The sequence below is a fragment of the Manis javanica genome, chromosome X (assembly GCF_040802235.1).
Source record: "Manis javanica isolate MJ-LG chromosome X, MJ_LKY, whole genome shotgun sequence".
Lineage (NCBI taxonomy): Eukaryota > Metazoa > Chordata > Mammalia > Pholidota > Manidae > Manis > Manis javanica.
The window spans coordinates 117,811,178-117,829,858 of NC_133174.1; the positions used below are offsets into that span (position 1 = coordinate 117,811,178).

The following is an 18,681-nucleotide window of genomic DNA, read 5'->3' on the forward strand; positions in this document are numbered from 1 at the left end:
AGGTGCATAGACCTCCCAATACAAGGAACCCAGGGAAGACAACACCAAGACATATAATAATTAAAATGGCAGAGATCAAGGATAAGGACAGACTTTCAAAAGCAGCTAGAGAGATAAAAGATCACATACAAAGGAAAACCTATTAGGCTATCAACAGATTTCTCAACAGAAACCTTACAGGCCAGAAGGGAGTGGCATGATGTATTTAATGCAATGAAACAGAAGGGCCTTGAACCAAGAATACTCTACCTGACAAGGTTACCATTTAAATTTGAAGGAGGGATTAAACAATTTTCAGATAAACAAAAGCTGAGAGAATTTAAAACCCACAAACCACCTCTACAGTGCATTTTGGAGGGACAGCTATAGATGGAAGTATTCCTAAGGCTAAATAGATGTCACCAGGGGAAATAAAACCACAGCAAAGTAGAGGAATTAATTACTAAGCAGATGAAAAATCAAATCAACTACCCCCAAAGTAAATCATGGGATAGACAAAGAGAACAGAATATGATACCTAACATGAAAAAATGCAGGAGGGAGAAAAAGGAAGAAAAAAAAAGAACCCTTAGGTTGTGTTTGTAATATCTTATGAAGTGAGTTAATTAAACTGTTAGATAGTGAGGGAATTAACCTTGAACCTTTGGTAACCATGAATCTGAACCCTGCAATGGGAATAACCACATACCTATCGATAATCACCATAAATGTAAATGGTCTGAATGCACCAATCAAAAGATACAGAGTCACTGAAAGGATAAAAAAACAAGAACCTATCTATATGCTGCCTACAAGAGACTCACTTCAAACCCAAATACATATACAGACTGAAAGTAAAGGGATGGAAAAAGATATTTCAAGCAACTAATATGGAGAAAAAAGCAGGAGTTGCAGTACTGGTATCAGACAAATTAGACTTCAAAACAAAGAAAGTAACAAGAGACAAAGAAGGACATTACATAATGATAATGTGGTCAGTCCAACAAGGGGATATAACTATTATAAATATCTATGCACCCAACACAGGATCACCTACATATGTGAAACAAATACTAACAGAATTAAAGGGGGAAATAGAATGCAGTGCATTCATTTTAAGAGACTTCAACACACCACTTACTTCAAAGGACAGATCCAGCAGATGAAAAATAAGTTAGGAAACAGAGGCACTGAACAACATATTAGAACAAATGGACTTAACGGACATCTACAGGACAGTCCATCCAAAAGCAACTGGATACACATTCTTCTCAAGTGTACATGGAACATTTTGAAGAATAGATCATATACTAGGCCACAAAAAGAGCCTCGGTAAATTAAAAAAGATTGAAATTCTACCAACCAGCTTCTCAGATCACAAAGGTATGAAACTAGAAATAAATTACACAAAGAAAACGAAAAAGCCCACAAACACATGGAGGCTTAATAACATTCTCCTAAATAATCAATGGATCAGTGACCAAATAAAAATAATGATCAAGCAATATATAGAGACAAATGACAACAATAATTCGACACTGCAAAATCTGTGGGATGCAGCGAAGGTGGTGCTAAGACGGAAGTATATTGCAATACAGGCCTACCTCAGGAAAGAACAACAATCCCATATGAACAGCCTAAACTCACAATCTACAAAACTAGAAAAGGAAGAACAAAGGAGACCCAAAGTCAGTAGAAGGAGGGACATAATAAAGATTAGAACAGAAATAAATAAAATCAAGAATAAAACACTACAAAGGATCAATGAAAGCAGGAGCTGGTTCTTCGAGAAAATAAACAAAATAGATAAGCCCCTAGCCAGACTTATCAAGAAATAAAGAGAGTCTACACAGATAAACAGAATTGGAAATGAGAAAGGAAAAATCACTACAGCCACCACAGAAATACAAAGAATTATGAGAGGAAAACTATGAAGAACTATGTGCTAACAAACTGGATAACCTAGAAGAAATGGACAACTTTCTAGAAAAATACAACCTTCCAAGTCTGACCCAGGAAGAAACAGAAAATCTGAATAGACCAATTACCAGCAAGAAATTGAGCTGGTAATCAAAAAATTACCTAAGAACAAAATTCCTGAACCAGATGGCTTCACTGCTGAATTTTATCAGATATTTAGTGAAGACCTTACAACCATCCCCCTTAAAGTTTTCCAAAAACTAGAAGAGGAGGGAATACTCCCAACCTCATTCTACGAGGCCAACATCACTCTTATACCAAAACCAGGCAAAGACATGACAAAAAAAGAAAACTACAGACCAATATCCAAGATGAACATACATGCAAAACTACTCAACAAAATATTAGCAAACTGAATTCAAAAATACATCAAAAAGATAATCCATCATGCTTAAAGTGGGATTTAATCCAGGGATGCAAGGATGGTACAAAATTAAAAAATCCATCAACATCATCCACCACATCAACAAAAAGGACAAAAACCACATGGGCATCTCCATAGATGCTGAAAAAGCATTCGACAAAATTCAACATCCATTCATGATAAAAACTCTCAACAAAATGGGTAGAGAGGGCAAGTACCTCAACATAATAAAGGCCACATACGACAAACCTGCAGCTAACATTATACTTAACAGCAAGAAGCTGAAAGGTTTTCCTTTATTATCGGGAACAAGACAAGGAGGCACACTCTACCCACTTTCATTCAACATAGTTCTGGAGGTCCTAGCCATGGCAATCAGACAACACAAAGAAATAAAAAGCATCCAGATTGGTAAGGAAGAAGTTACTGTCCCTGTTTGCAGATGACATGATATTGTATATAAAAATCCCTAAAGAATCCACTCCAGAACTACTAAATCTAATATCTGACTTCAGCAAACTTGTGGGATACAAAATTAATACACAGAAATCTGTGGCATTCCTATAAGTAACGATAAACTAGCAGAAAGAGAAATCAGGAAAACAATTCCATTCACAATTGCATCAAAAAGAATAAAATACCTAGGGATAAACCTAACCAAGGAAGTCACAGACCTATACTCTGAAAACTACAAGACACCCATGAGAGAAATTAAAGAAGATACCAATAATAAATGGAAAAACATCCCATGCTCATGGATAGGAAGAATTAATATTGTAAAAATGGCCATCCTGCCTAAAGCAATCTACAGATTCAATGCAATCCCTATTAATATACCAACAGCATTCTTCAATAAACTAAAGCAAATAGTTTTAAAATTCACATGGAACCACAAAGACCTCGAACAGCCAAAGCAATCGAGAAGGAAGAATAAAGCAGGGAGAATTATGCTCCCTGACTTCAAGCTCCACTACAAAGCCACAGTAATCAAGACAATTTGTTTCTGGCACAAGAACAGACCCATAGACCAATGGAACAGAATAGAGAGCCCAGATATAAACCCAAGCATATATGGTCAACTAATATACGATAAAGGAGCCATGGACATACAATGAGAAAATGACAGCCTCTTCAACAGCTGGTGTTGGCAAAACTGGACAGCTACATGTAAGGGAATGAAATGGATTATTGTCTAACCCCATACATAAAAGTAAAGTCAAAATGGATCAAAGACCTGAATGTAAGTCATGAAACCATAAAACTCTTAGAAAAAAACATAGGCAAAAATCTCTTGGACATAAACATGAGCAACTTCTTCATCAATATATCTCCCCGGACAAGGGAAACAAAAGCAAAAATGAAGAAGTGGGACTATATCAAACTAAAAAGCTTCTCTACAGCAAAGGACAACATCAGTAGAATAAAAAGACATTCTAGAGTATGGGAGAATATATTCATAAATGACATATCCAATAAGGGGTTGGTATCCAAATTATATAAAGAGCTCACACACCTCAACAAAAAAGCAAATAATCCAATTAAAAGATGGGCAGAGGATCTGAACAGACACTTCTCCAAAGAAGAAATTCAGATGGCCAACAGACACATGAAAAGATGCTCCACATTCCTAATCATCAGAGAAATGCCAATTAAAATCACAATGAGATATCACCTCACACCAGTTAGGATGGCCACCATCCAAAAGACTAAGAACAAATGCTGGCAAAGATGCGGAGAAAGGGGAACCCTCCTACACTGCTGGTGGGAATGTAAAATAGTTCAACCATTGTGGAAAGCAATATGGAGGTTCCTCAATGAACTAAAAATAGAAATCCCATCTGACCCAGGAATTCCACTCCTAGGAATTTACCCTAAGAATGCAACAGCCCAGTTTGAAAAAAACATATGCACCCCTATGTTTATAGCAGCACTATTTACAATAGCCAAGAAATGGAAACAACCTAAGTGTCCATCAGTAGATGAACAGATAAAGAAAATATGGTACATATACACAGTGGAGTATTATTCAGCCATAAGAAGAAAACAAATCCTACCATTTGTAACAACATGGATCGAGCTAGAGGGTATTATGCTCAGTGAAATAAGCCAGGCGGAGAAAGACAAGTATCAAATGATTTCACTCATCTGTGGAGTATAAGAACAAAGAAAAAACTAAAATAACAAAACAACAGCAGTCTCACAGAACCCAAGAATGGACTAACAGTTACCAAAAGGAAAGGGATTGGGGAGGATGGGTGGGAAGGGAGGGATAAGGGGGAAACGGGGGCATTATGATTTGCATGTATAATGTAGGGTGGTGGATACAAGGAAGGCAATATAGCACAGAGAAGAGAAATAGTGATTCTATAGCATCTTACTATGCTGATAGACAATGACTGTAATGGGGTATGTGGTGGGGACTTGATAATAGGGGGAGTCTAGTAACCATAATGTTGTCCATGTAATTGTGCATTAATGATAGCAAAAAAAAGAACTCTTAGAAGAAAACATAGGCAAAAATCTCTTGCATATAAACATAAGCAACTTTTTTCTGAATGCATCTCCTTGACCAAGGGAAACAAAAACAAAACTGAACACATGGGACTACATCAAACTGAAAAGGTTCTGTACAGCAAAAGACACCATCAACAGAACAAAAAGGCATCCCACAGTATGGGAGAATATATTTGGAAACAACATATCCAATAAGGGGCTAACATCTAAAATATATAAAGAACTCACACACCTCAACAACAAAAAAGCAAATAGCCCGATTAAAAAATGGGCATAGGATATGAACAATTTTCCAAAGAAGAAATTCAGATGGCCAACAGGCACATGAAATGATACTCTACATCACTAATTATCAGGGAAATGCAAATTAAACCCACAATGAAATATCACCTCACACCACTTAGGATGGCCAGTATCAAAAAGACTAAGAACAACAAATGCTGGCAATGATGTGGAGAAAGGGGAACCCTCCTATATTACTGGTAGGAATGTAAGCTAGTTCAGCCATTATGGAAAGCAATATGGAGGTTCCTCAAAAAAAAAAGTATGATTTGACCCAGGAATTCCACTCCCAGGAATTTACACAAAGAATATAATTTCTCAGATTCAAAAAGACATATGCACCCCTATGTTTACTGCAGCAGTATTTACAATAGCTAAGATATGGAATCAACCTAAGTGTCCATCAGTAGATGAATGGATAAAAAAGAAGTGGTACATATACATAACGGAATACTATTCAGCCATAAAAAGAAACAAATCCTATAATTTGCAACAACATGGATCATGTTGGAGGATATTATGCTCAGTGAAATACGCCAGTCGGAGAAAGACAATTACCAAATGATTTCCCTCATTTGTGGAGTGTAACAACGAAGCAAAACTGAAGGAACAAAACAGCAACAGACTCAGACTCCAAGACGGGACTAGCATTTACGAAAGGTGAGGGGCCAGGGAGTGCAGGTGTGGAGGGAAGGGAAGGGGATTCAGTGGTATTACGATTGGCACACATGGTGTACGGGGGATCATGGGGAAGACCATGTAGCACAGAGAAGGCAAGTAGTGGCTCTGTGGCATCTTACTACATTGATAGACAGTGATTGTAATGGGGTATGTGGGGGACATGAAAACATAGGTGAATGTAGTAACCACATTGTTTTTTTATGTGAAACCTTCATAAGAGTATATATCAATAATACCTTAATAAACAAACAAACAAACAAATAAATAAAGTCTCTTTGTTCCAGGATCCTTGGCTATAATTGGCACAAGCAGATTTCTTAATTTCTGCTAACCTGCTAGGTGAGAATGGTTTTTCATTATCTTATTTTTTTATTGAAATACAATTGATATACAATATTATATGGGTTCAAATGTACAACATAGTGATTTGACAATTACATTCTTTACAAAATGTTCACATTTCATAATATGTCACCATACAAAGATATTTCAATATTATTGGTTCTATGTCCTATGCCATACTTCCATCCCTGTGACTGATTTATTTTATAATCTGAAGTTTATACCTCTTTATCCCCTTCACCTATTTCACCCTTCTCCTACCCCATGATAATTAGCAGCCATCCTTGTTTTTTTTAGTCTATTTCTGTTTTATTTGTTCATTTGTTTAGTTTTTCAGATTCCACATGTAAGTGAAATCAAGGTATTTGTCTTCTCTGACTTATTTCACTTAGTGTAATACCCTCAAGGTCAATTCACTTCAAAAATGGCAATATTTCATCTTTTATGGCTAAGTAATATTCCTATTGCATACATGTATCACATCTTCTTGTATCTAAAAAATGTAAAAATTCCTGCCATACTGAAAAACCCAATAATCTGATTAAAAAATAGGCAAAGGACCTGAATAGACATTTTTCCCAAGAAGACGTACATGGATACTTAATATCACTAATGATAAGGGAAATAAAAATGAAAACCACAATGAAATATTACCTCACACCAATCAGAATGGCTAATATAAACAAACAAAAAAAGAAATTAACAAGTATTGGCAAGGATGTGGAGAAAAGGGGATTCATACACTGTTGATGGGAATATAATTGGTACAGCCACTAAGGAAGACAATATGGAGTTTCTCAGAAAGATGAACATACAGATACCATATGACCCACCAATTCCACCTCTGGGAATCTACCCAAAGAAAACAAAATCACTAACTTGAAAAGACACATGCACTGCTAGGTCTATAGCTGCATTATTTACAATAGCCAAGTTATGGTATGTCATTATTTTTAATTTGCATTTCTCTAATTAATAATGTCAATGAAATTTTCAACTAGGATAAATGTATATTTAATAAAATGCACAGAAATTAAAAGTATAGTTGGATCAGATTTGCAAATGAATGTAGGCCATGTAACCCACACACGCATCAAGATAAAGAACATTTCTATGACCCTAGAGTGTTCAGCTACTTTGCTTTACCATTCAATCTCCCCCAAACCAAAAGTAACCACTATTGTGACCTTTATCACCATAGATCAATTTTGTTTGCTTTAGAATTTAATATAGTCCTTATTATATAGTCTTCAAATGCAACATACTGGTTGACTTTCAGAAGAAGATATATATTATGACTCATTCATATTCTTCCATCATTTTATACCTCAAAGCTAAGGGGGAAAGGAGGAAAGATGACTTTGTGAATTTAATATAATTTGTTGAGTTTTCTTAGACTATAAGTCACCATTTTAGGAGACTAAACTAGCAAAGTATCCTGTTTTAATGGACTGTTGAGGACAGAACTAGCAGTTAAAGTAAAAGGATAAAAAGAGGGACTTCTACCTTCCAGTGTTGTCAAAGCTCAGGACACTAGTTGAGATGTTCTTAGTGGGTCACTGGTATTGGCTATTAAGTGCTCCCTCCTAGTAAGGCTAAGCCAAGAATGCAGATACATAAAGCATCCATATTAGATCTCTAAAGCCACTACTACACTGTGTGGAGAACTCAAAAAATTAAAATGGAGTATTTTATGCATAAAATATAGTTATAATCTTAAATTATGAAATTTCTGAAGTATAGTCTTCTGTGCATTAATGCAGTCCTGCAATTGTAATCTCTGTGTAGAAGGTAGAGAAACCACGTGTTAACAACTGATCCCTAGGAATTCCAACAAATAAGAGTATTTTTAGAAAATACATACACTGTTCTTTTGTCTTGTCGTAGTAGTTTAGAAGAAAATTCACTCAGAATATCGAGAAATGCCAAATTTAAAGGTGGATGGCTTTCTCCTTGTGGATTAGGCTCTTTGAAAGCAAATTCTATGCCATCTCTACAACAAAAAAAAGACAACAAATATTTAAGGGACCACAATACAAAATTCAATAGCTTAGAAAGGAAGTTTTTCTCTATACTTTCAACCCACTACTAATGTTTCCCTTACCATGCATTTAATCTGAGGAACAGAGAGAGGGGATAAGGAGGCTGTAAGCGTGACAATGAGCAAATATATTTACATTTTATGTCAATGTTACATGCTTTAAAACAAAACAAAACCACACACAGGCACATACATACAAACCAGCTATTCTTTAGTTCAAATGTGGTTTGGTGTATCTATATTCTTTCCTCAGTTCTCTCTTCCATAGAAAATCACCCAAATTTGCTCACATAATGATCAATATATTTTCTGTTTTGCAAAACATTAAGGAGACCTACTACAACACATAGGATTAACTTAAACATAATATTAAAGACTATTTGTAATGACCCATTTAAAAGTAAAGTTTAAAATTAAACTCTACTCAGGGCCCATTTAACTATATTTATTTAACAATAAATACTTCTGTTAATCAAGACAACCCAACATTATACTCTATCAAAAATTAACTGTGAAAAATAATCCAGATAAAATTGGGGAGGAAAGAAAAGTGGCTATTACATCAAGAAAATAATTTATCATTCTCAAAATAATTACTACATGTGTGGTCCTTAAGTATTAACTAGGATTACCATCCAATGTTGTAAAAGGCATAAAAAGGAATTAGAGATTTTTAGAGCAAAGTGAAAAGAAAGAGTGAATTAAAGTTGGAGAAAGTATGAGACTATAAGAATGGAAAAATTTCTTTAGGGAGACATTTTACACTTTAACTAAATAAGCAAGAGGACTGAAAGAGACATAAATATAATAGGGCTTTCAATGAAAGAGAGTCCAAGCCCCTTAATTTTCCCCAAGGTAATATCTTTTATTCATAATTAAGAGGTAAAGGGTATTGATATCAATGTGTTATGGATCCATGGTTATGTAAAAGCCCTAAAATACACTCATACTTGAGAGAACAATTGGTCACTGAAATACAAGCACAAAATAAAATCTGGTAATTTCCAAATTTGATAAGGCTAAGGAAATATGCAGAAAGAAGGCCATGGTTCAAAACAAGGGAAAAGGTCACTATAAAACAGAACAGAACCATAAAGGGAAAACTTGAAATAAAGGAATCAAATCTCAAAAATTTTTCTACCGAGCAGTGAGATTATGACAAAAGCTATGGAGATACTGTAATACCTGATAAATATATGCTGCTTTTCCTCACATAATTCAGAGATTTATATAGTTTTAATTAAAACTAAAACCTTCTATAAAAGAAATTTCAGTCCAAATTCATTAATGGAGCTAGCCCTATAACTGGTTTTTAATAAAGGAGATTTGCCACAGATTTGTAAACAAATAATAAAGCATCACTGAATTTGGTTATTCTAAACAGAGGAGCTATATACAAAAAAATTTCATGAATAAAAAACAGGAGAGCTGAATAAAGTATTTAGAGATTACTTGTGTAGCATAGCAATGGCCTCTCTTGTTTTCAATTGATCAAGTCCAAAAGTTAAAGCAAAACGTCGAGCAAGTTCTTTTATGCCACTGAACGTTGACGATGATCTATCAAAATTATAACCATTTTCCTGTATCATTTCATTGAAAAGCTGTTTGGAAAGAAAGCATGTTAAAGTTTCTTGTTTTGACGACCATGCATTAACATCATTTAAAATGTTATACACTGTTATTTAAAATATACTAGATGCCCCATTGTATTTTATTTTAAAACATGGATTTTAAAAAACATTAATAGAAATTACCAATTTGTAGCAGTTCACATATTCAGACTAGAGGTAGCTACTGGCATTAGAAACTCTTTAGGTTAGTAAAGGCAGAATTCTATTTTGCTGCTATTAACTGGATATTAAAATAGCATATAAAAATGTAAAGAAAAAGAATATCCACTGAATTATTAGGCAACTATATGTACTGTTTACTTTTAAATGATGAATCTCTCTTTGATGAGAACTTTCATCAAAGTCAGTGAAACAAAATCTAATTTTTCAACAACCAAATTGCCAAGGTTTTTAACATATAATCCCTACTTATATTTAACATATAATACTACTACTGATAAGAATACAATGCAATGAGCACTCTGATCTTCTGGGAACATAAATTGAGATTACCTGTTTATAATCGGGCAATTTTGTAATAAAAATTCTAACTTAAATGCCCTTTAACCAAGCAATTCTAATTTACTGGACTTTATGCAAAAGAAATAATATTTATGCAAAATACACAGGTACAAAAATGTTTTAGTGCTATTTATAATGGCAAGGATTGTAAAAGACCTCAGTATCTAACAAGACATCTTGGTTAAATTACAGTCACTGTATAAAATCAGAATACCATACAGCCATTAAAAATGCCTAGGAAAGGATTTAATAGCATGATAGTGTTCAGAATTTATTAACATGAAAAATTTAGTCTTTCAAAATTGAATGCATGGTATGACTTAGTTTTTATAAAAAAATAAGACTTCATATAGGCATAAAAAATCTAAGAAGGCTATTAACAACTAAAAACGTTATTGTTAAGTGGAAAGACTTAAGGGTAAGTTGTATTTTTTCTAGTTCCTGTATTTTCTAAATTTTCCACAGTTAGCACTATTATTTTATAGCAAATGAAGTTAATTGTTTATTTTTCATTACACATACAAAATCTCTACTGGGTTTATCTGCCATGAAAAAAGATGATACATGTGTAAATACATAATTTTTTGTAACTGAATCACAACTTCTTTTAAGAAGTTTTTAATTGAAGTATATTACAGTTATACAATATAGTATTAGTTTCAGGTATACAACTTAGTGATTCGACAATTATATATATTACAAAATGCTCACCACAACAAAGCATAGTTCCTATTTGCCACCATACAAAGTTATTGTAATATTATTGACTGTACTTTTAATCCCTGTGATTTATTTTATAAATTTATACCCTTTTTACCCCTTTTGTCTATATGTCCTTCACCATGCAAAGGAAGTTATTTAAATGCTGTCCTTAAAGTCATTTAAATTCTGTTAATTTTAATAAAGGATATCCGAACATGCAAATAAAACTAGGAACATTTATACCTAGATTTCCAAAAAGCAAGAAAAGTTTATCAAACTTAAATAGGCTGGATTATGTTTTGCATGCACTGGGTCTCCAGAGACAGAAGTATACCAAGCAAATGATTTTTACCCAATGAAACCTGCTTCACTGCTGCCAAAATGAAAATGACTGTTGTGTTTTGATTATGACTGATAAATGATCATTAACATAAATATGGAAATGTATGAAGAAACAAAATTCGTCTGAAACCTATCAATCCAAGTTAACCACAGCTAACGTTATGGTGATTATTTTTCCAGATAGATACAGATGTATACAATTTTACAGGGATGCTGTGCTGTAATCTTTTTTATTTTATTCTCAAACTATGTATCGTAGAGATCTTTATATACATTAATGAATACAGACCTACACTAATTTTAAATGCTACATAATAGTCATTGCAAAGATGTACTACACAATCTATTCACCTAATATCCTACTGATGGACATTTGGATTATTTCCAATTTCTTGCTATTATAAACAATGTTGCCATATGCAATCTTGCATACCCATTTTTGCAAACTTGCCCTATTACCAACCACCTTGGATAAAATTTTTCAAAGTAAACTGCTGCCTCAAATGGCATACACATTATAAATGTTGACATATACTGCCAAACTGCCTACCAGGAAGATTGTACTGCTAACAATTCCTGTTTCCCACATACATTAGACAGCTATAGGATTGACTCATCTTGCCACACTGAAAGCAAAAACTGATCTCACTTCTACAGTGTCTATTAGTGAGATTAAGTATCTTGAGTTTCTACTTTTATGAATTGTATATTGCATCTTTTACCTACTTTTGTACTGTTACTTTAAAAACTAAGTGTTATATGTTAACCGAAAGCTGGTGCTCTTAATGTCTTACCTGTTGCAAACTGAGAATAAGGGTCTTTGCGCACTGAATTTTGTCGATCTGCCTTGTTTTACTCATAGTTTCTTTAATGATATCTCCATAGTCATTATAATACTAGAAAGGAAATTTGCACAAATTAGAGATTTATCTCTTAAAACTTTTGGACAATAAAACTACTTTTAGGTTAATCACGTACAGATGTCACAAAGTATGTATTTGGATGAAATTACACTTTAAAATACATGAAAGATCATTACTGAAACTTTAAGATAATTTCTAAGCACATAATCCCTAACTTTAGGAAATTTCAAAATACCAGACAGTTAAGATCTGATCTCATTAAACTCCAGACTTGATTTGAAGTATGGAATAAAACAATAATTAGGTTTTACAGATTTTCAGAAATAACACAAGGGATATAAACAAAAGTTTTTGGGCTTTTCATGAACAGTTAAGACAATGAACCTAATCACATTTACTTTCATGACCTATTTATTGCTACTGGCATGTAGTCTAGTTTCCAATTTTATTAATTTGGCTTATAGAAACCAGTATTCTGTCAACAACATTTAAAGCAAAACTTATCATGTGTGAAATTTACATAACATGTGGCACATGAATTTTTTCTAAGATCTTGTTTCATAATGCCTACACAACAACTATCAGAGATAACAGGAAAACCATGTTCCTATGATTAATAAAATTAATTTTAATCTAGAATACCTAAGTCTGAAAGTTTAAAACTTACAAAATGACTTCATAAGCATTCTTAGTTTAAAAAAAAATCTAACAATTTTCATGCCAAATAACCAAGCCAAAACTATGCCATGTCGGTCTCCGGACTATAAAACAACACTTCAGACTACATGAAACATTAGAAGGACACCATCCTATTGCCTTAAAGTAAATCACAAATATAATTTCCAATAATGACAGTTAACTTAAGGAGAGCCATTTCCAATATTCCAAATGCAAAAGAACTCAGTAAACCCAAACTGTTCAATAATGGAGGAATGGAGATATGAGGAAATGTTTCTGGAAATGTTAAATTTTAAGAGTTTTCTTTTACACAAGTTAATTTACAATTTAAAAATTCAATAGCAACCAACATAAAAGCCAGTGTTAAATTCATTTTCTAAGCATTATAAAACTATCTTGCTATCCATTATTCAACTTTACCTTCATATACTGCTTGAAGATATCTGCAGCTGTATTCATCTCTACCACAGTATATACAATTAGCTTACAAAACGCTGCAAGTAAATTTCTCCTCTTGTGCAGAGCTTCAATTTTACTGGCTTCATCTTCCTGTTGACCATCTGAGGAAAAACATTCCAAACATTAAGTCATGTGTTACTTTACTTCAGCCATGTACACACACACACACAAATTCTCGCTGTAACATACCTTTATTTTGGAGAGTTTGAAAAATAAGGAAAAAACATTTAAATAAATACAAACTATGATTACTTTTAATCTTAGTGAAAGACTAGCCCATTAATTCCAAAAGACAATTTTGGTGAAGTCAAAAAATAATCAGAAAGCTGCTTGCTGAATACGGAACAGAAACAAGCAGCATCAGTCAGAGGAATTGATATTTAGTGAAGTCAAGGCTAAGCCTGACTAACAGATTCATCTACTTGCCTAATAAGATAGTTTGCCAATTAGATCTGCATATTCATTGTCTGTTGGTTAAGGCTCTTTATTTCCCTGGGGCAGCCAACCTCAGAAATTCTCCTGTCTCTTCAAAAGATGACCCAACCCACCTTACCCCCAACTCTTATTGATACATACTTCATTTTTACACATTATATACATTCGATTTTCTGGCCTATCAAGTATTCTGTCTTTTTAAGATAACTTCGTATATTTCTGCTCTCACCCATTTTGACATTTTAAACTTCATACTTGGGGAAGCTGGACTACAGTCTCCAAACACTGCCAAATGATTATTTCTAATTATTTGACAGTGTCAACAGAACTGTGATGAAGCCGTTTACATAAAAAGCTATGTAAAGGGACTTTTTAAAATGAAATTACTTACAAAAACACTATCTTACACTGATTTACACTTTGGTTACCAGTGAAGTTAAACATTTTCGTGTATTTACTAGCCATTTATGCTTCCTCTTTCTCAACAGTAGCGCATATTCTGTCAAGTCTTCAATGGAAGAGTCCCGATATCAAAAAACATTTATCTTGCATAGTATATAGTATATGCAACATTTGCATAGTATACAGTAGGAAATCATTTGCATGTGAGCTCAAGTTGTGACACTATTTATAATAGGGAAAAAGCTGGAAATAACCTAAATGATTATAATAAAGTGTGGTTAATTCATATCACATGGTATAAAATAAGAATGTTCTTTTAAACAAATATTTATTTTAACCTTTATCAGATAATCCTTCATCACTGCTGGTATGTGAAAATCAAATTTTGAAAACAGGAATTTGTTTCAGACCATCAGAAAAGGTTTTGTTATCACAAGTACAAATTCCAGAATGCCAAAGGCATTTGCTTAGCAACCTAACCCACTGTTTACTCTTTTAAAAGATTACACTGAATATACATGCTAAATTTTCCTTAGTGACTCTGTGATCATAATGGATTTCTATACTATATTGTTTCTAATCAGAGTTTTTGAGCTCTTATTTTTAATTTTCTTCACTCCTTACTTATCAAAAGTTAGCCACCTTTTTCTCCTGCAGGATTAAAGAATATTAGAGAACGAGCTAACACACTGGGCCTTTCCTAGATGTCAGCTGCTATTATTATTATGTGTTATTAGTGCCTCTTGATGTATTCCACATCTTATTTTTCCCTTCTTATCAGATGTGGGCTACCAAATCAAATAACCATGTATCTACAATACCAGGGGTTAGGTGAGGATTAGGTGAGGATGAAAAGCAATGGAAATTATTGTATGTTGCTGGTGGGAGGACAAACAATACAACCACTTTGGAGAAGAGAATAATCTGGCAACATGTCATCAAGTTTAAGATGCATACAGAAAACATAATCCAGCAATTCCACTATTTAGTATACAGTAGGAAATCATTTGCATACAAGCTCAAGTTGTGATGCTATTTATAATAGGGAAAAAGCTGGAAACAACCTAAATGATTATAATAAAGTATGGTTAATTCATATCACATGGTATTCAGCAGTCCAGTATCAACACTGGCAAATTTCAATGTTAACTCAAAAAAGAAAGATATTAAATAAAATGTTCAACATGATACCATTTGTGTAGAAGCCAGCAACAGAAAATAAACCATATATTGTTAGCAAATACATGACTCCTAATGAAATAAAATTAAAATATAAAGGCATGATAAACACCAAATACAGGACAGCAGTTATCTCTAGGGAAAAAATAAATAATAGGATTGGAAAACAATACAAATAAGCTTTATTCCTTTGAAAAAAATTTGAAACATGTACAGCAAAATTTGACAAATGCTGGTGGTAAGTGTACACAAATGTGTTGTTTTATACTTTTCCAGAGAGCTGGAATATATTTCACTTTTAAAGTATAAATTTTAAATAAAATGCCAAGAAGGTAAGACTCTGAGTATTAATTCCAAGAAGTTCCTAGAAAATTCAGGAGTACTAGTAAGCTTCTTCTCATTCTATTTCCCATGGTCTAAATGAAATAGAGTCTCCAACTAACAAAAGGGTTATGGACCAACACTGATTTTAATTTTTGGAAAGCAACTAAGCTTTCCCATACAAGTTTTAAAAATTCCAGCTCATCTTTTAGCATCCATTTCCAATGTCAGCTTATTTCAATGATGTTTTTGACTCCTATAGACCAGTTAGAACTTCCTCTACATGCCCACAACATTTTGTACATGCCTCTATTACTTATCAAATTGCATTACAATTATGTATTTTTAGATGTCTTTTCCACTTGAATTAAATTCTTAAAGGAGAACATTTGTCTTATTTTTTGACATTATACCTGTAAGTATACTGCCTACTGACCAGTACTTGTCAAATGAGTGTTAAATGTGTAACTAAACCAAATAGCTGAAAGTGAAAACAGAAAGATTGTAAGTATATAAGCTTTAGTACATGGACTTTGACAACTGTTTTGCCTACTGTAGGCTCTCAGTTCCTTTCTGGTTTAAGTTTTTAAACTTGAGAACAAAGTTCTTTATTGATAAAAATAAGCTATAAGCCATGGATAGAATTAGATTCTGATTTTCAGAGATGTGGCAATTTATATATGGGTAAACATATATTGATATTATATTGTCCTCCAAGTATAACTTCAAATTTTTAAAAAATCCAGGAAGAAGCCAACTAATACTGGATGTTTTTCCACAGCCTCCTGTTCAAGTAAGTTATCTTTATGCAATTAAGGTGTGAAGAGAAACTTATTAACACTGGGCAAGGCTGATTCTATTATTTTCCTGTGAACATTCCATACTGCTCCAGAGTTTTAGAGAACAGTTTCAAACATTTTCCAACACTGAGAAATTATAGTTTAATACCCACACCAAAATATGAAAACCTATGTTATGAAAATATACAAGAAAAACGTTACTTAAAGAAATACTTTATTCTGTTCAAATTACCTGAATGCTGGTTATTACCAATGATTAAGGGGAAAAGGGAGCAAATTTTACTGAGTACCTACTATATGCCCACCACTGTATTAGTCACTTTGTTCAAATTAATTAATTCACATAGTTATATAAGGTAGCTACAAATTAGAAAAATGGGTTTATGGCTCATAAGAAGCAAATATCTGATACAAATCCTATGCTCTGCAATATGACATTAGTACAATGTTACAATAAACACAATTATGTTGGAACATGTACCTGTTGTTTCATGTTTTAAGAATGTCAAATAGTAGTACAATATGTTGTCATTACTTAAATATTATTTATCGTGGACCCACAGATTTAACAAAAAGACAACAATAAAATTACCTGCACTGGTATTATCATCATCCTGCTCAATGAAGACATGATCTAGAATAAAGCTGAGCAACTCAGACTGCAATGAAGAATCAGGGGTATAAACTAATGGCTCTAACATGTCACGCCCTCCTGACATAATCTGATGGCTGAAGATCATCAAAATATCACACAGAATAGTGAAAGCCTATTAAAAAAAAAACAGCATGCTTAAACCAAGGTCTTTCATCAACTGCCACAAGTAACTTGTAAATTTAATACAGAAATAGAATGCAACTTTCTACATTTGAAACTTAAGAAAAAATCCATGCTTAGTATTTTCCTAAGATTTTAAAGCCAAGGAGTATAATTTCTGTAACAATGACTACTACATTTGCATCATGCTTTATAAACTTTGAGTTAACTTCACAAATATTCTTTTCTATTTTTGGTAACTTTAAGTGACTTGTGCAATCCGCTAACACTACTAAAACAAGCAGCCAGGTCTCAACCTCAACTTTTCTAACTCCAAATCTCACTCTACACCATACCATAATGTCGTATCACATACATTCTCAAATATCAAATAACATATAAGCTTAGTACCATTCCTTTCTTCTACAGGAGAAAAAAACTTATACCAAGGAGATGAGTATCCCCTATAAGATCTCTTGAAAAGAGAGAGCACGACCTCTATGATACTTTTTAAGCACTCTCATTGCCAGTATGTGAGGTGATTAAGTAGAAAAAACATAACCAAGTATAGGCCTATTTACTACTCATTAGGCAAGCCCGATACTATCATAATGAACATAATGCTGAAGTCATATCTCACGAAGCTTCATAAAAACTGTCAGAAGTTTTACATGGAATCAAACACTGGTAAAACTAGTCAGAAAGAACTGGAAAAATTTAATTATCTGTTGGGAACAGATAATGAAATTGAATTGTGGGGTCACAAAGTGAAAAGGAAATTATATTTAAAGAAAGACTACTGCTAGAAATACATTATACAGAGGACAAAGCAGATATTAATAATAGTTTAGTCTTTTTGGAACTAACCACATGTACATTTTTCTCTTTATGTTTCTACTGCTTCTTTCAGTGTCCTCTTATTTCACTACTATAGTGGTAATTCATACCTATCAGGACTATTTGAATTTACTAAAGTTTTGGCAACATACACAGTAAGGATACAAAGTGATAAGCATGGTGATATTTACTAATTAAATTAACTGATAGGTCAAGTGAGCTGACCAGAACATATTCCTGAAAGCTGTTTACTGACACACGAGCTATTTAATGACCAAATAATCTCCAAGGCCTCAAGAACAGATTATACAGGAGGTTACACATGATAACCCATAAAGAAATATTCATTAACACCTTAAAAAATAGGAAATATTAAGCTGAATATCTTGGTGGAATATGAAAATATATCAAATAATATGCTATATATTATTAGGCTTGGATCCATGCATACTTCATTCATTAAAATACTGACTCTTAATTCAATTTACTACCTATAGAAATGTTCCTTTAATCTGAACTGTAGAGATGAAAACTGAAGTTCCAAGTCCTTTATTGCTACAGTTCAAAAATACACACTTAAATATGGAGAGATTT

General features: G+C 33.2%; 1 protein-coding gene across 2 annotated transcripts in view; it reads right to left on the reverse strand.

The window, feature by feature from the left end:
• Window positions 1–18,681, reverse strand: part of STAG2 (STAG2 cohesin complex component) — a 137,975-nt gene that overhangs the window by 20,667 nt on the left and 98,627 nt on the right. For both annotated transcript variants that reach the window (XM_073227859.1, XM_037015396.2), the window contains exons 24-28: window positions 17,089–17,263; window positions 13,321–13,460; window positions 12,154–12,255; window positions 9,636–9,784; window positions 8,007–8,135 (exon numbers count right to left, since the gene is read on the reverse strand). In XM_073227859.1, coding sequence (XP_073083960.1) covers window positions 8,007–8,135; window positions 9,636–9,784; window positions 12,154–12,255; window positions 13,321–13,460; window positions 17,089–17,263 — 695 coding nt within the window. The remainder of the gene's footprint in view (window positions 1–8,006; window positions 8,136–9,635; window positions 9,785–12,153; window positions 12,256–13,320; window positions 13,461–17,088; window positions 17,264–18,681) is intronic.